The sequence below is a fragment of the Letharia columbiana genome (genome assembly GCF_014066305.1).
Source record: "Letharia columbiana isolate WasteWater2 chromosome Unknown Sc0000012_s0, whole genome shotgun sequence".
Classification (NCBI taxonomy): Eukaryota; Fungi; Ascomycota; class Lecanoromycetes; order Lecanorales; family Parmeliaceae; genus Letharia; species Letharia columbiana.
Window position 1 is genome coordinate 280,330 of NW_023501050.1, and position 20,108 is coordinate 300,437.

General features: G+C 50.3%; 12 protein-coding genes across 12 annotated transcripts; 8 read left to right on the forward strand and 4 right to left on the reverse strand.

Annotated features, from left to right (window-relative positions):
- Window positions 1-234: 234 nt before the first annotated feature.
- HO173_004627 (uncharacterized protein) lies at window positions 235-1,445 on the forward strand (the record flags this gene model as incomplete). Its single annotated transcript, XM_037306549.1, has 2 exons — window positions 235-410; window positions 470-1,445. 2 exons carry the CDS (start codon window positions 235-237, stop codon window positions 1,443-1,445), a joined length of 1,152 nt encoding a protein of 383 aa, XP_037166487.1.
- A 715-nt stretch (window positions 1,446-2,160) lies between these two features.
- HO173_004628 (uncharacterized protein) lies at window positions 2,161-3,408 on the reverse strand (the record flags this gene model as incomplete). Its single annotated transcript, XM_037306550.1, has 2 exons — window positions 2,161-2,349; window positions 2,968-3,408. 2 exons carry the CDS (start codon window positions 3,406-3,408, stop codon window positions 2,161-2,163), a joined length of 630 nt encoding a protein of 209 aa, XP_037166488.1.
- Window positions 3,409-4,246: 838 nt separating this feature from the next.
- HO173_004629 (uncharacterized protein) lies at window positions 4,247-4,435 on the forward strand (the record flags this gene model as incomplete). The annotated part of the gene is made up of 1 exon (XM_037306551.1): window positions 4,247-4,435. One exon carries the CDS (start codon window positions 4,247-4,249, stop codon window positions 4,433-4,435), a length of 189 nt encoding a protein of 62 aa, XP_037166489.1.
- Window positions 4,436-5,444: 1,009 nt separating this feature from the next.
- On the forward strand, window positions 5,445-5,915 carry HO173_004630 (uncharacterized protein; the record flags this gene model as incomplete). The annotated part of the gene is made up of 1 exon (XM_037306552.1): window positions 5,445-5,915. One exon carries the CDS (start codon window positions 5,445-5,447, stop codon window positions 5,913-5,915), a length of 471 nt encoding a protein of 156 aa, XP_037166490.1.
- Window positions 5,916-6,534: 619 nt separating this feature from the next.
- Window positions 6,535-7,095, forward strand: HO173_004631 (uncharacterized protein; the record flags this gene model as incomplete). Its single annotated transcript, XM_037306553.1, has 1 exon — window positions 6,535-7,095. The coding sequence occupies one exon, from the start codon at window positions 6,535-6,537 to the stop codon at window positions 7,093-7,095; it is 561 nt and encodes a 186-aa protein (XP_037166491.1).
- A 1,150-nt stretch (window positions 7,096-8,245) lies between these two features.
- Window positions 8,246-9,172, forward strand: HO173_004632 (uncharacterized protein; the record flags this gene model as incomplete). Its single annotated transcript, XM_037306554.1, has 1 exon — window positions 8,246-9,172. The coding sequence occupies one exon, from the start codon at window positions 8,246-8,248 to the stop codon at window positions 9,170-9,172; it is 927 nt and encodes a 308-aa protein (XP_037166492.1).
- Window positions 9,173-9,606: 434 nt separating this feature from the next.
- HO173_004633 (uncharacterized protein) lies at window positions 9,607-10,030 on the forward strand (the record flags this gene model as incomplete). The annotated part of the gene is made up of 2 exons (XM_037306555.1): window positions 9,607-9,729; window positions 9,803-10,030. 2 exons carry the CDS (start codon window positions 9,607-9,609, stop codon window positions 10,028-10,030), a joined length of 351 nt encoding a protein of 116 aa, XP_037166493.1.
- A 4,493-nt stretch (window positions 10,031-14,523) lies between these two features.
- On the reverse strand, window positions 14,524-15,734 carry HO173_004634 (uncharacterized protein; the record flags this gene model as incomplete). The annotated part of the gene is made up of 2 exons (XM_037306556.1): window positions 14,524-15,559; window positions 15,613-15,734. The coding sequence occupies 2 exons, from the start codon at window positions 15,732-15,734 to the stop codon at window positions 14,524-14,526; spliced, it is 1,158 nt and encodes a 385-aa protein (XP_037166494.1).
- Window positions 15,735-16,511: 777 nt separating this feature from the next.
- On the forward strand, window positions 16,512-17,453 carry HO173_004635 (uncharacterized protein; the record flags this gene model as incomplete). The annotated part of the gene is made up of 3 exons (XM_037306557.1): window positions 16,512-16,931; window positions 16,992-17,333; window positions 17,379-17,453. The coding sequence occupies 3 exons, from the start codon at window positions 16,512-16,514 to the stop codon at window positions 17,451-17,453; spliced, it is 837 nt and encodes a 278-aa protein (XP_037166495.1).
- A 406-nt stretch (window positions 17,454-17,859) lies between these two features.
- HO173_004636 (uncharacterized protein) lies at window positions 17,860-18,318 on the forward strand (the record flags this gene model as incomplete). Its single annotated transcript, XM_037306558.1, has 2 exons — window positions 17,860-17,997; window positions 18,061-18,318. The coding sequence occupies 2 exons, from the start codon at window positions 17,860-17,862 to the stop codon at window positions 18,316-18,318; spliced, it is 396 nt and encodes a 131-aa protein (XP_037166496.1).
- Window positions 18,319-18,330: 12 nt separating this feature from the next.
- HO173_004637 (uncharacterized protein) lies at window positions 18,331-18,696 on the reverse strand (the record flags this gene model as incomplete). Its single annotated transcript, XM_037306559.1, has 1 exon — window positions 18,331-18,696. The coding sequence occupies one exon, from the start codon at window positions 18,694-18,696 to the stop codon at window positions 18,331-18,333; it is 366 nt and encodes a 121-aa protein (XP_037166497.1).
- Window positions 18,697-18,901: 205 nt separating this feature from the next.
- On the reverse strand, window positions 18,902-19,661 carry HO173_004638 (uncharacterized protein; the record flags this gene model as incomplete). Its single annotated transcript, XM_037306560.1, has 3 exons — window positions 18,902-19,248; window positions 19,306-19,573; window positions 19,632-19,661. The coding sequence occupies 3 exons, from the start codon at window positions 19,659-19,661 to the stop codon at window positions 18,902-18,904; spliced, it is 645 nt and encodes a 214-aa protein (XP_037166498.1).
- Between the last annotated feature and the right edge of the window lie 447 nt (window positions 19,662-20,108).

The window sequence follows — 20,108 nt, forward strand, 5'->3', positions numbered from 1 at the left end:
CGAATTGAAAAACGCCAGCTGTGCAGAATATCCATGCTACCCTGCAGACATTTTGTTCCAGAAGCGCCGAGGCGAATCCATATTTGTCAATGTCCGCGCCACTCACAGCTCTCTTGTCATTGCGCATACGATTGCATTGGGGTTCTCCTTCTTCCTCTTTTTGCGTGATCGCCTCTTCCCCTTCTCCCTTTGATTTTCCTGCCTCTCTTTCTCCTCTCCTCCCTAACAGCCAAAATGGCCAAGATCAAAACCATTGAGTACTTCCGTGTCCTTCCACGTTGGCTTTTCGTCAAAGTCTGCGATGAGCAGGGCAATTATGGCTGGGGTGAATCTACATTGGAGGGCCATACACTCGCCGTGGAAGGCTGTCTCGATTCTCTAAGAGAACGCTTCGTGGGCTATGAAGCCGAGTAATCACACGCATTTCCCACACTATGCGCACATATGCTGATACGTCCTTCTTGGTCAGCGACATCGAACACCTCTGGCAAACCGCATACCGTCTTGGCTTTTATCGCGGCGGACCTGTCCTCATGTCGGCCCTCTCAGGTATCGACATCGCGCTCTGGGATCTCAAAGCTCGCCGCCTTCATCTTCCTCTCTACCAGCTCCTCGGCGGCAAGGTGCGGCACAAAGTCAAAGTCTATGCCTGGATTGGCGGTGACAGACCAAGAGACGTCGAAAGGGCAGCTAAGGAGCGTATGGCGCAAGGATTCACGGCTATCAAGATGAATGCGACTGAAGATATAGATTGGCTAGACTCGCCGCGCGCATTGGATTCAAGTGTGGAGAGGCTGAAAACGGTCAAGGCATTGGGTATGGATGCTGGGCTTGACTTCCATGGCCGATTGCACAAGCCCATGGCAAAGCAGCTGGCTAAGGCACTGGAACCGTACCACCCACTTTTCATCGAAGAACCTTTACTTTCTGAGCACTCGGAAGGCATCAAGCAGCTCTCGCTCCTTACCACGATACCAATCGCTCTGGGCGAGCGCCTTTACAGCCGTTGGGACGTCAAACGCTTTTTACATGACACATCTGTCGACATACTCCAGCCCGACATCTCGCACTGCGGAGGTATCTCAGAACTGTGTAAAATCGCTACAATGGCTGAAGCGTACGACGTCGCTATCGCGCCACACTGCCCGCTTGGACCAATAGCGTTGGCTGCGTGTGTACAATTCGCAATGGCTACTCCTAACTTCGTGATTCAGGAAATGAGTCTTGGTATTCATTACAACGTTGAGGCGGGACAGTACGATATAACCAACTATGTGAAAGACAAAAGCGTCTGGGATGTGAAAGATGGCTACGTGGAAGGCTTGCATGGCGAAGGTCTGGGCATTGAGGTCGACGAGGAAGAGGTTAGGGAGGTCGCAAAAACGGCGCCAGCCTGGACGCTGAAAGGGTTTACCGGGCCAGACGGAAGTATCAGGGAGTGGTAGCCCCTGTGGGAAAAGTTCTCTGATCTGTTCTATTCTTGAATTTTACATTTGCGCGTGTCGCATTGAGCAGAACTGTATGAGTTGACGTAGAGTCTCACCTCTCGCCTTGTGTAAGAGTATTATGCATTTGGAGCTGATGCACTTTTTCCTGAATTCCTCTGGTCTACTAGAGAAGCAGACATGACAACGCCACAGATAGACTTGCAAATTTTTCCGGCTGTGCTGACCATGTATCATCCCTGCCCAGTAAACAGGACAGCCAACACGGCGCCCTTAGAAAATTTGCGCTCAAGAAATTGTCATACATGTGGCTGCACCATTTAAAGAAAGATCCGGACCTCCTCAACATTCCGCTGTGCCGCTGAGTCCATCACTATCATCTCAGACTTGTTCTTCTGCTGACGTACGGCTTCATGATACCAGTGACGTTTGTAACGTCCCAGAGATTCACACACTAGATACTTGAGTATCAGTACATCACGCACGAACTACTCCTTTCGAGAACAATGACTTACATGTGCCGAAGGAGCTAGGAAATAGCAAGTGTTGGCGAACAAAGCATTTCCATTCGAATCCGGGCTTGTTCTGAGCAGGAACTTCGTACACTGTCCCTTGATATCGCCCACCGATTCGCAAGACGCCGTGTCTGCACATTCACTCCAGTCGGGGCGCTCGTCGTTGATCAGGTCTCGGCTGAGCCAGTAAGATGTGACATTCATGTCATGCTAGTGACGTAGTTCACGGCGATTGGAAGCGTGTCGAACAGTTCCCCAGAATGGAGGGGATCAACTTGATCTCCAGGCTTCTTCAACCCACAGTTGGGGACATCCCATAACGTGATCTTGATATCTGGGTAGGCTGTGGTGTCGACCGCATCGTATTTGGTAGCGATGGCATTCAGGGTCTGGATCAGGAAAAGAATGAATTTTATGATGCGCATCCCGGGCTTGTTCCAAGTGATTGTACAAGGTGTGTTAGAGCTGAATACTGAAGATTGTGGGAATAGGGCTTGATAACGGATCGAACTGAGGTATGTGAAGCTTTGAGCACTCGATCTGTCTTTATAAGCCTTCGTACTCTGACTCATACAGTGTTGTTGCCCTGTGCTGTTTCATGTCATCTCCTTCTTCCTTATTTGCGACAGCGGACAGCCGTGGAACAAGGCAAAATTCTGTTTCATCGAGTGCCTTATGCTACGCCAACTCTCATTCTGTAAATACATTCATTTATTTACCGCCCTATCACCTCTGACTCCAATCAGGACGGCGAAAACAGCATTCACTGAAGATCCACGTTTCAGAATCTCTCATACATGTGGTTGCGCCAGCTGAAAGGATGGCCAGAGAACCCCAGCGTCCTCCAAGATTTGTCTCGCCGTCTTGCCCACTGTCGCTGCTACCAAGCTCCACACTGAACCATGGCTTAACTGAATTGCGGCGGATCACTTCGATCGACCAGATTCACGCACTAAAGATAAGCATCAGTCATTCCATTTCGCACGCTCTCCGGACGGATGACTTACATTTGCCCCTAGATCTAGTTGATAGCATGTATTTTCCTGTAAGGACTCAATGCCACCTGGAGCCGTACGCATTGTCCGGAGAAAGTGCTCGCAACCGGGAACGATACGTTCTGAACGAGCTCTGTTTGCGCCCGGAGGATCTGCCGTGGCGGCACTCCAGTCGAGTTGCTCGGTGTCTCTTAGAACCCGGCTGAGCTTGAATGTATTGGTTGAACCGTTAGTGGGCTGCATCACGCCCCAGGACAAATGGAACTCGCTGTTCGGCTCAAACGTGGGAGTGCAGTCGATATCGTCCCAGACGGAGATCGTGAGATCCGCATCATGACCGAGTGTCCCGGAACCGCCAGATCGACGCTCATTTAATGCAGCTGTGGCGAGAGCGCCAGCGCTCAAGGCAAGGATGGTATGGATGGTAAGGAGAGTTGAAAGGATGGTATACATGAGAGGCTTGCTGTGAGTATGACCGGTCTACGAAGATTTAGCGTTGAAGGCTGTGAAGACAAGATCTGAAAATGGTTCCAATGGATAGGTGCGGTGGAGGGATCGCACAGTCTTTATAGACGCGGCAGGAGAGTTTACGTACTCTGACTCACAACGAGTGCCTCGTATCTCCTACAGTCCAATCCTCTGACATCACCTGCGACATCCGTGTCAAGTCTCAGATCAAGGCTTCCGGCCTCTTCCGTGACCCTTGTTCAGGCCATCTGTTACAGCTTTCGGTTTCATTAGCCTACGTTTCGTTTCAACATCATGTGACGACCTCGTACATCCATCCAATCTTATATGACCTCATCTTCGCTGACTTCACAGCCAATATCCAGTGGAGCCGGAGCGAGTCATCGGTGCTTAGGGCCGCCTGGGACTTCTGTGACCCAGTGCCAGGCTATTCTCCGTGTAGCAGCTGCTGATAAGCAATGGAAATCTTTGAAAATACCCCTTGTTTCAGAGCGCAGGCTTAGGTATAAAAGCTCGCATGTCTCCCAGAGATTCCCCAGGCCAGATCAGTGTCATGCAATTCTCCACTTACTGGACAACAGCCAAAAGAACAGCCAAACTCTTTCGACTGCTTTGCCGCATAGCAGGCTAGCATCCAAACACACCACCAACAGCCATACTGTACCATACGTTACCATAATACACCATACCATTCCATACCTCCCTCCTCAAGACCTACCGGAGTACGGCCAAAACCACTGCTGTCAGTACCCACATCGTCGACGAATCAGCGATCCAGAACGCACCGAGCACAGCAACGTACCTACTTACAAGCACGAGCATCATGTCCAAGTCTGGAAAGCTGAGAGAGGAACGGGCAAGAGTTCCAGCTGAGGATCGGAGAAAGGAACCACAAAGAACTGCAGCTAAGGATCAGAAGAGGGCAGAAAAGACACAAAAGGCAGAAGCTACGAGGAAAAGAAGGGAGCAGAGGAAGGAGCACGACAGGGAGAACGGTTGCTGCGTGCAGTAGAGGGTGCGCTCAGAGGGGGCAAGAGTGTACTGAAGCGAAGTATGCTGTATCCGGCTATCTGTGGTAGAAATTCAAATTGGTGTACATCTGGGGGACTTTAGATTGTTCAATGGCTGGTCTATAGCGTGTGATGATATGTTTTGTTGCTAGCAACAGGTCATAGATACTGGACGTTATGCCAGGGGTTCGGGAGGAGCTTGGTTGATGCCTCAGCGGTGGTGACAGAACTCTGTAGATAATGGACGATGATTTTTGCCCACATCGAAAAGACAATTCTCCCCTGTCATGCTTTACTCTATCTGCTTTAAAATAGTCTTTGTTTGTACGTGCGAATGTGGTCGTGTACTGGGCAATCATCACACATCACACAATACTCCCCTCAACAACCCTTTCCTGCTTTTTTTAATTCTCGCGCCTTAAGTATTTTTCGTTTCATCGGGGTGTGATGTATTTCGTCGTTGATTTCATGTACGTCTAGCCATTAGGAAACCCTTCCATGCTTCTATAAATATGAATAATTCTCGCCCGCCTTAAAGTCAGCCACTGAAACCAGATGTCTTTCGGTTTCATCGGGGTGTGATGTGTTTCGTCGTTGATTCATCATGCCTACACACCCATTCATTCTTCTTTCGACCTTATGATCTCTTACGGAACTTGTGTCACGTCGAACCGGCCTATTCCGGCGTGGTGACTGCTTTCGAGTAATGACACTCCTCACTGCCGCCGTGGTGTTTTAAAGTGCAGTCTTTATTACAAAAGGGCTTTGTCCGCCAGCAGTAATAAAGAGAATTCAACCCACTTCTCATAACACTTCAGTTTACATTCGAATCCTTTGTCGAACAGCACACTAGAAATCCAAAATCACCACCAAAAGCAACAATATTCTTCCCTTTGCAAGACCTATCCTACTAAGATCCAATTTGTTCTAACCCGCTTTCGAATCCTTGGTCGAACGGCAGTCTAGCATACACCGAACCCAGCAATATACCTCCTCAGCAGCACGAGAACCATGTGCCATTTCAGCTATATGGAATGGCCATGCGGCTGCGAATTCTATCGTGGTAAAGAAGACGTTCAATATTGCCCTACCGAGATAAAGGCGTCTGGGTCAAGTTGCAACACTTCAGGCTGCCAGCCAGTCTGGACGATTCCCAGGACCGATGGAGCTGCCGATGTCGATTTCAGCGACGATTGGATCCGTTTCATGACTATGCCCAAAGACCGCAAGAACCAGTTCAAGTGGCTCAGTTGCAAGAACCAGACCTATAAGCGCGGGAAGCTCGTCAAACGGGAGGAGGTAGAATGCCGTTGGCATGATGACGTGAAGATCAGACGGGAGTGGGCAAACGAACCTAAGTATGCAAATGAGAAGCACAAGAAGGTGCAGCAGAAAGCGCATAAGAGGGCGGATCAGAAGGAGTTGGCTAAGTTACAAGCACAGCAGCTAGAGAGGCAAGGACAAGGATGTGTCCTGCAGTAGAGGAAGCGGTGATGAGAGGCTGAGAGCGATGCAGGAAGCTAGTGCTGGGATCCAGTGGTATCAGGAGTGGAGGTTCACAATGACGTGCGTTTGGAGGGCTCGGACCGTTCGGTGGCTGGTCCATCGTATACGTTGATAAATTCTTCTGCTATCTTCGTCAATAGGTAAAAAAAGGGAAGGAATTCATTTCCACGAAATTAGAAGACAAAGTGTGCCCGCAATGTCAGAGTCATTCAGCCCGGTTAAACCCTTTGCTCTCTGTACCTCTATAACACTCTATCCTAGACGCGTAGATATCACTGTGCGCTCAGCGTCTTCTTCTTCTTCTTCGTCTTCTCGTCTTTCCCCCTTTGAGCGACAAGATCCATCACAGCGCTTCGCTTGACACCTCGGTCAACATTTCGCTCAACTCACTGGTAGCTTTGAGTATTTGGCGGTCTACCTGTAAAGCGAACATCCAACACTGAATTCGCTAAAAATCTCCCCAACTCGGCGTGTGAATCTAACCTACCAAAATTATCGGTTTTCAAAGCCTAAGCTTCAAAGCTCGCATATTTGCCAGAGACCGAAGCCACAAACCCTACCACCTTAAAGACAAACATATCTTCGACTTGCCTCCATGGACTCTGTTCCCGTTGAGACCAACATACCGACTCTGCAGTCAAGAGTCACCAAATTCGTGTCTGGCCTACCAAACCCTGAAACAGCAAACTTACGAGACGAACAAAAGAGTTGCCACATCTGCATGGAACCCTTCACCGGTGAACTCCTACAAGAGCTGCCAGTACTACTCCCATGCGGTCACATTTTTGGGAAAGACTGCATGATAAAGTGGCTGTCGTCGGACGGAGACAGATCTCCAAGGAACTGTCCCATGTGTCGCGCTAAGCTCTTCCCTCAGTCGCCGTTGTCAAATTCGGAATACTGGTCGGGCCAGTCTGGGGATGATATGAGGATGAGGCGTCCCATCAGTAGGATGGCGGACTGGGGGAATATGTATCTACCTGGTGAGATAGGGGAAGCAAACCATTTGATGAGACCGCTTGGTGTGACGGTGGACGAAGAAGATTCGGGGCTTGCGATGAGACCTTCGTTTGGATTGGCGGCCTATGGAAATACGAGGCCACCGTTTGGTGAGAGGATGGCGGAAATGACAACTGAGAGGCCTCCGGTTGGTTGAAGGAGGATGATGGAGATTCCTGTTCGGCGTTCCGAGACAAATCGCTCATCTGAACCTTCTTGGCCAAATCCAGGTATCTGATGAAAAGGTGGAGCATGCTTAACTCAAGGAAATGATAGATAGAGTAGGAAGGTGTGCAACTGTCGATGAGAGCGGCTTGGATTCTCATACAATCCGTAGACGATTCTCTTCTTTAACGATATTCTTTGCAACCACACGATCTGTAAGGAACGCTTTTGTACGAGGTCAAAAAGTCGTTTTTGTATTGAAAAACGGTGGAAAAGAACATTCAAATGCCACAGCTCAAGATCGAGTAGCCGGGAGTCAGTGCGCTTCGGCGGGCTTCGGCCCCCAGCGTTATTCGCTCAGGCGCAGTAGCCGGGCTGTCAAAGATACGAGTACCTTACCTTGAACAACGAAGGAACATTCACGTGGTACTGTGTTTGAAAGGCTTACGGTCATTGGTTTCCTTACTGACCGACTTTGTTTCAATTGTCTTCCTGCTAAAAGTTCGTTCTTTATTGCTTAGGCAGGCGCTGACTTTGGGTTGCATTGCATTACAAAATAGGCTGTGCAGTTTCGCGACAATCCCTTGTATCAGCTCGAATTGCTAACTGTATAGCCTCGTCTTCCTGCTCGTCTTTCTCATCTTCTGTTCCATCGGAATACTGATTGTTATCCGCATCATCGTACCGTCTTCAAACGCGATCACTCCTCATCCGTAATTGTGAGATCGTGCGTCTAGGGCAGGTTCCTATTCATAACGGCGACGACAAAGAGGTACTTAATATACACCTTGAGAATATTAAGAAACAATGGTACCACACCCACACAATGGTAAGGGGGGTAGCACTTGGTAATTTGGGGAGTAAATTGTGGCCCAGCAGGGAGGCTGGCCAATTTTTCCGACCCTAAGGTAGTATCAGCATCATGCATGATCAACGAGCTCTTAGGAGGTGGCCGGTCCAAGGCACAGCCTCAAAGTATTGCCTTGTAACATGGTGCTGGAGCGCGGTTAATAGCTGGCACTTCCTTGTCTTTGGATTTCTCTCTTCCTAGACTCCAAATTGCGTATGGATGGTTTGAGTAAATTCTTTCATATATGCCGGGCTCTCGCTCATCGCCAATCGTTTGACTTCCAATCGAAAGAATGAGCAGCAACACCACTTGCTATAATCCGGACGGGGCTATAGCGACGGGTGATTATGCCTGTGGTTTCCCCAATCTGTCCACTTGCTGCGGCTACGGTTGGGATTGCTTGTCTAATGGACTTTGTCGACAGCATGGAACGACTGGCTACGCACAAAGTACTTGCACGGATCCAAGCTACGAGAATTGCCTGTCATTCTGCAACCAAAGTCAATTTGACGGCTTTGGGGAAGTGAGTCGTTGCGAATCCAATGGCAACAGCTGGTGCTGTGCGGGTGCTGCAGGACAAGGCCTTGGTGGTCCCAATTGCTGCGATACCAATCTCACTACCTCACTCGCGCCGTATCCCTTCTCCACGATCGACAAATCTGGTCAGTCAACGGCGGCTAGCTCCTCGGTACCTTCTAGTACCACTGTGATGACTTCCATTTCCTCGCGCACAACACTCAAATCAACATCCTCGCCCTCCATAAGCCTCGGTACCTCCGCACAGTTAACAAGCCAGACCTCCGTTGTAACATCGACACAGACTGCGGCCACACCGTCCAAAACATCCACGAGCTTGCCTGCACCGCGACCTACAGACCCAAGTCACAGTTCGAAAACGGGCATAGAAGTCGGTATACCCATTGCCATCGTCGTCGTCCTGCTCGCAATCCTTGCGTTCTTCGTCTTTCAGAATCGAAAATTCAAACAGCGTCTCTTTCAATTGCGGAGCCAGATGGGAGAAGGTTCGCTAGGGCGGGGAGAGGCAAGACCTGAGATGCAAGAGCGTGAGGGAGGCGCCTTGGGAGAGCTTGATCTTACTCACTACGAATTGACTCAGCATGATGCGCCAAAGCATGAGCTACTCGGGAGTGAAATCCGTGAATTATATCATAACGGCATCCCGGCACATGAGCTGGTTGGGGACAACTCTCCGAGATGAGGCTTGCTGTGAAGATTTTGTGAGAGATGCACCAAGAAAACATGAACTGGAAAAAAAGGCTGAACGAGCTGGATTGCAGTGTTGCAGAGTAGGAGAGGAGAGGAGAGAAAGGAAGAGAAAGGAAAAGATGAGAAGACAAGAGGGGATGTTTGTTGGAGAAAATTGCTCCGTGTCCCTATCAGAGATCATATCATCTCTCACCTTGAATTCACGTAGGTTCGGATCTTGAACAGCACATCATACAGCGCATAGATATCTCCTCACCCACGTCACCATGGCTTGGTCACCTTGGTTGCCACGTCAGTGTCCGTATCCGCAGGTCACTTGTTGTGGCCACGCCTACAAAAGCTTTCTTGCAGTCTTGTCAGACCTTAATAGATCCCTCAGAGTTTTTGAAAATTGAATCTCCTGGCATTTCCAGGCTTCATTTCACCATGGAACCAAGCGCAAAAGAAATTCTTGAGGTATTGTACCAGGAGCTTGACCAGTCCCTTCGAAGAATATGGGAAAAAGACAAGCAATTGACCACAGATTTAAAGTACATCCATCTTGACTTTGTGAGTCAATACTCTGCCTTCAGGCATACCTGACTCCCGACCGACATCCCTGATCTAACCATGTCATCAATAGAATGGGGCACGATCCACGTGTAACGAGATCGAGACCATGCATGGGCAGCAGTTGGAGACCTCGGAAGGACGTATTACCACGTTCAAGGAAGCCAAAAAGCAAATGCAGAAGGCCAGAGACGAACTGAAAGACCTCTTCGAGCTGCTCCTTGTAGACGGTTGGGCAAAGGACCCAGAGGTGGGCGAAGAAGGGGAAGCGGGACTAGTGCATCAGTTACCGGAGGGATAAAGACATGGAGCTGAATTGATCGACGATCTCCGGAGAACCGTAAGATACTCACAAGTCTTCTGTTGATTTCTAGTTGTAAAATATTCGTACTAAGAAAAAGACTTCAGATTCAACCATGTCCAATCTACTAGGGTACTGCCTTCACTTTGACATTCTATATTCGATGCTGTAATCGGAGCCAGATATGTGCCAGTCGTGCATTGCCAGTGTCCCTGTTCGCTCATACTCGATACGGCTAGGTTGGTTCAGCCTCTCTGAAGAGTACCGAATGTTGCCTAGTGACATTCAAGTCATGACCCGTCGCTCCCTCCATTGCGCCAATTAAAATTCTGTTTGCTCGTGAGATGGCAGAGCCAATGTCTGTAGTTTCCAGCGTTGCATCAGTAGCTGGTCTTGCAGACGTAAGCTTTCGTCTGGCCGCCTCGTTCTACAAATCCTTCCGTGCGGTAAAAGACGCGCCCAAGAGCATACAGAGGCCTTTTGAAGAGCTAGAACATTCTCATAGTCTTCTACTAGAAGTCAATACAGTCATAAAGAGCGACAGCGTTTCTTTTCTCTATTACGAAAGATGGTATCTCTGTCGATAATCTACAGTCTTTACCTCAAGAATATCAGGCAGAGCTTGCCAGATTCAGAGGATTAAAACAACTTCCCAGAAGAAGCGGAAAATGATCTCCACGACATTGCGACTTATCTTAGTGGGTCCGTGATCAGCAGACGATCGAATGACACTACCAGTCCTTCGAGACACTGGGGCAACGTATCGATGCTGCTCTCTCACTGACCGGTCGATACAAAAGCCCACGATCATGAAGCAGCCAGCGCCTAACTCTGTATCGGAGACACGATTTTGCCACAAGAGAAAGGGACGAAGCATTACATACCCAGGCCATTGTGGTTCGTGATCATTTGAAAACTTCCGTCACCAAGACCAAGAGCTTAGTCACCACCTAGTTCAGCACTATTGGGAATAGCATCGAGCAGGTCGCGTCTCAAGCCGCCCTGAAACATGCTGAGTTGCAAACAGAGGTACGTCGTGGTCACGACAGCATTTATCACCAGGTTCTAGTGACCGGACAGCAAGGGTCCCGAAGATCAAGACATCTGCAAAAAGAATTCCGTGACATGCGGTCCTCAACGCGTAGGACGCAGCCGAGAAATAGTCGCAAGCTGGCTTTTCCTCGCTGCACCTTTCACTGGGGGAAGTGATTTCCTACTCTGCGCTGATTCAGCATTCGGGCTTGAAGCAATGATGCTATCGCTGATGCTGATGGAATGGAGCTTGTACGGAAATTTGCGGTCGCGGTCGCAGATAGAGATCTTCGAAGATGGGGTCAACCTTTTACTCAGAAAATATCAGAACCTGGTTACCTTCTGCTACGAAGCCGCAGCGATACGAATCATGAAAGCTCTAAAGGATCCAGAGCCAAGAATCAGGAGCCGAAAACGCTTCCGAGTCACAGGTCGTTATCCAACTATTATTCTGTAAGTATTGATAGCTTGCCAAAGTCAGGATCTATGCAAGGGTATGGATGGCGCACATTGTCTGGGATAATTTTACGCACCAACAGGAAGACATCTCAGAGCCGATCAGTTTCGTTGCATTCCGTTCGAAATCTCGAGCCGTGGCTCCAGGTCTTTTGGCGAGCGTGCGACCTCGGTCACGGATCTGACCCAGGCCTCAGAGGTTTTAGCTCTGAAGTTACGGATTATATCGCAGAAATGGACAGCAGGAATCCGAGGCTCCGCGTACGCTCGTCCCTTTTTTGATCAGTCACGGAGCAGACATAGAATGTCCAGCTGGGATCCATAGAGAGAGTGCAATGCTCCGTGTAGCACAGTCGGGAAATGCGAGTAGTTTGCTCTGTGTTCAGGTACTCTGGGAAACGGCGCTGAATACAAAGCGCAAGATGGCTTGGGGCGCGGTCCGCTGCATCTAACACTCAAGATTGATAGGAGATATTTTGACTATGAGGTACTGCGTATATCTATGCGAATTATGGAAGCACAGTTGGTCTGCCCAAGCCGTGCTGAATGTTCGATACATGGTACTTGGTAGGGAGAAGCAACTTGAAGAAGAGCAAGGACGGAGGGGAACTCGGCCAGGGCGGAAAGAGACTAGCTACAGATTGTTGAACTTCATGAATGCTTCAACCGGAAGAGTTGTTTCCCTCATAGGTGCGACTAGACCATTGTTTAATAGGAGGTGCGATTGAATGTCTTCAAGAGATTGGCTGACTACTTTGGGAAGAATGGAGAGTTTTCGTCTTAAGACTGCATCCTTTAAGAGACTGATACGTCCGCCGTCAAAGGAACTCGCACGGATCTCCATTTCAGGCAGTTTTGCCATCAACGTTACAACGTCACCGTACTGCAGTGGTAGGACCCGGGACGGGACGCCCGTGACCCTGATGAAGGAGGTTTTTACGGTCGCGGTGATGCCAACATTGGCGAAAGTTAGTATGCGGACGCGCCCGTTGTCTTTGCGCGGAGCCAAGTTCAACAGCGCCCAGATGATCGCCAAGAACATGTCCTTCCTCTCACGGAGAGAGCGACCTGGGGATAGCCGTCCATGATCCCAGGAACACTCCGTTAAAGTCCGAAAGCAGCGCTAGCTCGCGCAGAGCGAAGACACATACCATCATGCATGCTATATCTGGGAGGACGGCGCCGCGATTTCGGATAGAGTAGTGGAAATCTTCGTTTGGGAGGTCTGGCCAGATGTCCGATAGATTTGTGGCCGCCGGTGTGATAGGGTTGAGGTTCGCATTCGTTGAGACAAGAGATGTGAGAGTCGCAGCCTTGGACAGAGATAGCAGGCAGAAGAGGATATAGCAGTACCGCAGATGGGGGTCCACGGGTCCATGGCAGCTCGGTGGAAAAAGGAATACTCTGCTTTGGTGTGTTAGTTTTAGGGCTACTCACTGATTCATACACCAAAACTATGAATTCTTACCGAATCATATCCTTAATTACTGAATCATACCCCAATGGAGTATGATTCGGTAGTTCCCTATTCATGGTGAAAATTGCAGAGGAGAGGATCCGCGCCCTGGCCCATCCGACCATGGATTTTTGTCCGACCGCATTTAATGAGAGTTCTATCAGGCTAAACATATTGGATGAACCCGAGTGGACGAGATTTGGACTCCTCGAGGACCAAATGTAGCCACCAAACCCTACCATACCACCGTTATCAATAACCGAGTCGACGACCATTACCAGACGCTCAGTGCGACCAACCAGTCAACTCAACTCTTCGAACCTTACATAAACCTTGATGGGCAACTCCGCACGCAAAGCTCGCTTCCTCCACCGTGACGCAACAGTTCCTCACCGGGCTTCCCAAAGTCCCCCTTGGTGAGTTACCCAGAGACAGCACATGTATGATCTGCCTCAATGCTTATGGCAACGGATCGCTCGACAACGGTGATATCGCCGAAGGCCCAATCCGCCTACCATGCGAACCCCACCTTGGCTCAGAGTGAATATCGATTTAGCCATCCCCCAGCAAGACAGCCCAAAACTCACGTCCGTACCGCCGGGCGCAATCCTTCCCCGCGCAACCTCGCCCATCCATGGAGCACGAGCCCACGGGCGACGAGGAGCCTGACAGCCCCACGCCAGGAGGACACCGTGCTCGATGACAAGAAGAATAGGACGGATCGGGCGGCCGGTACAGGCGCCGGAGGAGGGCGAAGCATGGGAGGATAGTGACGATGGGTGATACATCGAAAGAGATTTTTCGAAAGAGGCTCGCAAAATATGTATGCGCACTTCTTCCAGACAACCGCAAAATAGTACGAGGAAAGCCTTCAACGCGCACGCGCCATCGTAGCAAAAGTTTGGCAATCGCAGCCACAGGACCAACGACCAACACCGCACCGAAGCGAGGGACCTCGCGGTCGGTTTCCAACGCCGACGGATCCGATCACGGAGTTGGGCAGGGAACAAGAAGAGGCGCTGTCCCTCGAGCTTGGGAGACAGGGAGCTTTCGCGAAAAGTGGTGATCATCCTGCCTGCGCTGGTCTGACTGGTCGCGAAAGATGGCGGTTGCATCGTGAGAGGGATGGCGAGGTTTGGAAGGCTGGAGTTTGGGCTGGATTTGGGGTTGACTGAATGAATGAGATTGTGAAGCGAGAACATAGATGTGCAGCACAGGATGTTGGAGAGAAGGAGCTGGTGTTAACGCAATTCTTCTTTCGACATCTTCCGGAATGAAGAATTGTATCATAGAGATTCATCTAAAATAAACGTTGTGCTTATCAATGATCTTCTGTCAAACACCGACACTTGCGGTCAGGAAAGGGTAAAGTAGAGCTATCGCACGGTAAAAATACTCATAGTAGACCAAAGGTCAGCCATGCTTGTAAATTTCCATACTCCGAGTAACCATAAGCCCCTTCGTACTATGCATGCCTTCATACTTTAAGTAGAAAGGCGTCCTTGTTCATCGTAACGGTCCAGAAACATCCTGTCCGAAACCTCCATTCTTAGTCCTCCAGCTTGCTTCCACCCGCTCGTTGAAACACTTTCTTGAATCGTTTCGTCATCGTCATGCCTTTCGTAGCCTCCTCCCTCGAATCGAGAGAAACTTCTGTGCCCTCGACATAGGGTTCCAGCAGCTTCAGGCGCGTCTTCTCGGCCCACTCGTTCTTCTCGGCCACCGTCCATCGCCCATGAAGGCTCCCCCCTGTCGTTGAGTTGAATGCGGTGACGTCGTCGCTGATGATCACGGTCGCTTTGGTTAATGGTAAAACGCGAAGCTGCAAAAAGGATGCCAGAATGGACTCCAGGACCATGACTTTATAGGACGCTTGTGCGTACCACGGATTGTGGGTGTGAATGTTCATTTCCAGACACAGGTGAACGGTGCGGAGGCCTTCGAGTGCACGGATGGAAGACGGCTCCAGGGCGCTCATCCAAGCAGACCTGTCGCTGGCGCGGTTGGGAGTGTCGACTGACGGTCTGCTCAAATGCAAGCTTCTGATCATCTTCTGTTGTTTTGGGTCCAGGCCGGCCAAGAACTGACCAAAGGAGAGTGCATCGTCGAAAGAGAAAGTATTCTTGGCATACAGAGTGGTGTTGCCTAGGTGATACAACTGTCGACAGCTCGCAAAGAGCGCAAGGTGGAGCTTTTCCAATTCTGTGACATCAGTGGGGTCGAATGGACCGCAGCAGCCGCAGTACAAGTGACGTGTAGCGTTCCTCTCAATTTCATATTGCGGTGTGTGCACCCATCCGGCGTTGCTGATTGCTTCGGCGTAAGCGGCATCCTCGGTCTTACTTGCATTACAGATGGCGTGGCGAAGGCCTGGCAGAGGCACTGGACCTAGATTGTTCTTGCCGAAGCCGGGAATCCTCTGGCGGCTGTGGACTTTGCCTAAGGCGTGTAGAGTCACGCAGTCTGTTCGGGTCCGCTTTATGTGGATGAGGTTGCCGTTGGCACCTATGGCGTAGGAAGCTATGATTTCAAGAATTTCGAGTGGCAGGCACAGCAAAGTGGATTGCAAGGAGTTCTGCTGCGTTCTGGTATGGTCAGACGCTATATAATCATAGAATTAGAGCTGCAATGAGCTTACATTGTCGTTGTTCTTGGATTGCACTCCTCAATCTGGATATTCTCTGTGGACTTTGACTCTGTGTTGATGATCTCTAAGAGTTTCCACATATTTCTATACCAGGATTTTCGGTCCATACTCATGTAGTAATACCGGCTCTAAATGAGACTCTCAACCGAGATCTGATGGTGTGAGGGCAGTGATAAGACTTGAATCTTACAGTTGTAGAAAGTGAAGCAACGACCTCGTGCTTGGAAATTCTGAATGGTTTATGTTTTGGCGCAATGGAAGTCGCGTCCTGTATCTATCTAATGACGCTATTATATGAGCCTCTCTCTTGTATTTTCATGTAACTCAGCTCTACTTTCAAAGTTGCAACATGGCAAGAGCACGTTACTATCATGGGCAGGTCTTTGACATGGTCAAGCAGAATGTAGCTAGGACACACAAGTCACCATACAACGCAATGAGCATACTTTGACATAGACACCTTAGAGAAGCCTTGAGAATGGGAAGGTTAGCCAGAGGCACTACTAACTGGTTTATTGATACTCAGGTTCATGCAGGCTGCTATGTCTCATTGCTACAGTTCCAAGGCTGTCTTCTTGACTGCCGGGCCGCCGTTCGCATTGCTGATCTGGAAGTTGCATGTTCGCGGACTTCGAGCGCCCCACGTAGCGACTACCTGAGTTGCGTGCCGCTACGATTGTAGGTATTACCGGCACTCAGGTATACCTCCACTTCCCCAAGATCTTGTAGACGTTTATATGTGATAGATCCAACGTCCATCGGCTCATCAATTCCGTCAGGGCGCCTCTGTAGCCGATGTCTTCGTCAACGGGCCCAATTGGCGCATCCGCGGCCTCACCCGCGATCCTTCTCAACCCACTGCCTAAGCGCTCACAGCGCAGGGCATCGAAATGGTTTGCGGTGATCTTGACCATCCGGACTCCCTGACCGCAGCCTTCTTCGGCGCTCACGCCATCTACGCCATCACGGACTTTTGGCAGCCGTTTTATAATCCAAGCAACAAAGAAAAGCTTAGGGAAGGCCAAACCACGAATGAACTCTGCTTCAACCTGGAGGTGCAGCAGGGAAAGAACATTTCCAATGCAGCCGCGAATGGAAGGACGCCCGAAAGGTATGTATGCTCGTCGCTGTCGGATGTCAAGAAGTGGAGTAGGGGAAAGTATACCTGGGTCTATCATTTTGATGGAAAAGCGAAAGTGGTCAAGTATATCAAGGACGAAGTGCCGGATTTGGCGAAGAAAATGTCCGTGCTGCAGATTGGGTTGTATGCCACGCATTGGCAGGCTGCCCCTCTTCTTGCGCCACCAAAGGTTGAAAAACCTCACCCGACAATCTCTTCTTGGGAGCAAAATGGCTGAACAGCTACGTAGCAACCGGACGGGACCTATGTCCTGTCTCTGACGGCAGATCCAGACAAGCCCATGCCAATGATCGACACACGCAGGGATACGGGTCATTTCGTCCGAGCTTTGGACCAAGTTCCCCCTGGAAAGAACGTCCTGGCGTACGGCAGCATGATCAGCTGGAAGGATTACATGACCCTTTGGGCCAAGATTTTAAGGCTCCCTGGCGGATGCTACAAGCAGGTCACCATCGATACAATTGACTGGATTGCCCCTGGTGGTCTTGGTCGCGAGGTTGCAGAGGGCTGGGCGTTTCGGGGAGAATTTGGATATGACGGAGGTGATCCGAGTATCGTGCATGGGAAGGATGTGAGTACGAGTGTTTCAGTTCTGGGCGCTGACAATGCATTCTAGCTGACTGTTGATATTCCGACGACTAGCATTGAAGACTACATCAAGAAGGAGGACTGGTCTTCTGTCATTGGCTGAATGCGCTAGTGCGAGCCTTCATTATTCGATGGTAGTGGAAGTTGCATGTCAACCGAGCGATTTCGAGCTGATTGGTTTCGTGGCTGTCATGCGCAATCGAATCTAAGAGGCCTATGCGAATTGTCGAGACATGCTTCGACTTTCACCGTAGCTTTCGTATATGCTAGCGACCATGCTCAATGGAGTATTGTAACTATCAGCAGGTTTCAAGCACCCGACGCTGGGAAATCTTCAGGGTATTCAGCGCACATCTTTGTAGCAAGCAACTATAAAATCTTAACGCAAAGCTACCAAGTATCGCGCCAGCGCTTAGTCCTCCTTTTTGGGACTAATGCTACCCCACATCTTCGTCCAAACTTCAATGAAAGAACCCAGTTCGCTCCAACGGCCAGCAGATATATTTGCCATGGCACCTAGCAAGAAACCCGCAGCTAAAGGTGGCGACAAGTCCAAAGACAAAGGCAAAGGCTCCACTAGCAAAGACGACAATGCGGGAGCCTCGAAGTTGAAGGCCGCAACAGCTATCAATACTCGTCACATCCTGGTACATCATCCTCTCCTCTCCTCTCCCCATCTCCCTGGCAAGAAACGCTGAATGGCCGTCCAGTGCGAAAAACACTCGAGGAAAGAAGAAGCCCTGACCAAACTCCGCGACGGCGCCAAATTCGACGAAGTAGCCCGCGAGTTTTCCGAGGACAAAGCCCGTCAAGGCGGCAGCTTGGGCTGGAAAGTACGCGGGTCGCTTGATGCCGCGTTTGAGAAAGCGGCGTATGACCTGGAGCCGAGCACGACGGGCAATCCAAAGTATGTGGAGGTGAAGACGGGGCATGGATATCACATCATTATGGTGGAGGGACGACGATGACGACGCATATGGCTATGGATGACGGAGAGAAGCTACGAATCCAAGATCTCTCTCTGCTTCTTCGAGGCAGCGGCCTATCTGCCTCCAGAAGCTTTCAACTTGCATACTCCGGGGTATGCGCACACCACCATGGTCAGATTTAGTGACCACCGTTCTGCCCACCTGCCCTCGCTCCTCGTCGTGCCGGCTATGCAATCCATCAGTTACGACTCTGACGTGCCACCTCTCGCCTCCGTTGTCGGCGAATCTCATAAGCGGGCTCATTAAAGGTTCCAGAAGTACAGCTACAGCGATTGGATCATGCAGCGGTGGTCCTTCTGTGATGCCATAGACCTCGCTGTAGGTATGGGCGAAATACAAGAGAAGGTCATGGAACATTTGTCGGAGGTTCGAGGCAGATGCCGATGGAGTCGTCAAGGGCCTTCCCATCAGCAACGTCTGCTGGACTTCCCTTGTCGCTAAGACCTGATGGGTGAGATCAAGCGGTATCAACGTCGTCTTCGCGGCAAGTTTACGGTTCGAGAAGATCGATTCAGCGGCTTCCGGATCGCACTGCTTGAATATCAGACCCGATCTGCCCGGTTCAACTCCAAGTACTGCAGATAGCGCTCACATAGATGTTAAACTCCGCCCACCTCGTCCAATTCCCAAACCTCTCCCCTTCGCCCTTCACATGTCCCATAGGTGCATCCGTAAAACCACCACCAATAGCACCACCCATAACACTCAAGCCCTTAAGATGCTCCACGAGCTCCGGAAACGTAGCAAACAATAATGCCACATTCGTCAACGTCCCCGTAGCCACCAGCCACGCAGTCCCTTCAGGCTGTTCCATCAACCTATGCCGCATAGCCAAGACAGCATTCGGCTTCGTAACGGGCCCTACCGCAGGCTTCGGTAACAGGGTCGTGCCATCGAGACCGGAAACGCCTGTGTGTGCAACTCAGCACGCCTCCCCCACCCCATATTATGCGACAAGGCAGGTACCATGTATATCAGCAGCGTGGACCGCGTTCCTGCAGAACGGCTTCGCGGCCCCAGGATGGACGGGCACGTCGGGCCTCCCGATCGCGGCGAGGACGCTCAGCGTGTTATTGGTCGTCTGCGCGAGGGAGGCGTTGCCGTGGACGGTGCTGATGCCGAGGAGGTGGAGGCAGGGATCGTAGGCGGCGAGGAGGATGGCGAAGGCGTCCTGAGGGGCTGGCTTAGCGTTTGAGGGAGATGGTTGGGGTTGGGGTTGTCCGTACGTCGTGCCCTGGCTCTGTTAGAAAGAGGAACTGGGCGGATGTGGACGAAGCTTCATCGGGCTTTACCGTGCTGTACCTGTGTCGCAGTCTAGCCATAAGGGTATCTGTTTCGCGCGACCGTCTTCCATTCTTGCAGTCAATGGGGCGAGAGAAGGTTACGGAAGAGATGGTGTTCGTGGGTCTTTGTTAACGGGTAGGGCAGTTGCTCTACATCATGCAAGCGGAACCCCGTCGTGTAATCAGATAAATTCTATGCTATAGCAGATCATTTGACTAACTGACTATTTAGTCTAATTTATCGATTATGCCTCTATTTTTGCTAAAGGCAGTAATACTTATCCGCGTATCATGCTTTCCTCTGGCTACGTTTTCAGCCTTTCATCAATAGCCTTCGAAACCTGGCAAGATCTGGCATCACAAAACCCTTGGAAGTAGGCAATCTACACTGGCTCCTAGATAAAGCTTTAACATGTTTTGTGTCATTGGAATGCTTCAAGAAATTTGCAGGAATTGCATGAGTAGCCGAGCCAGCTGCGTGCAACT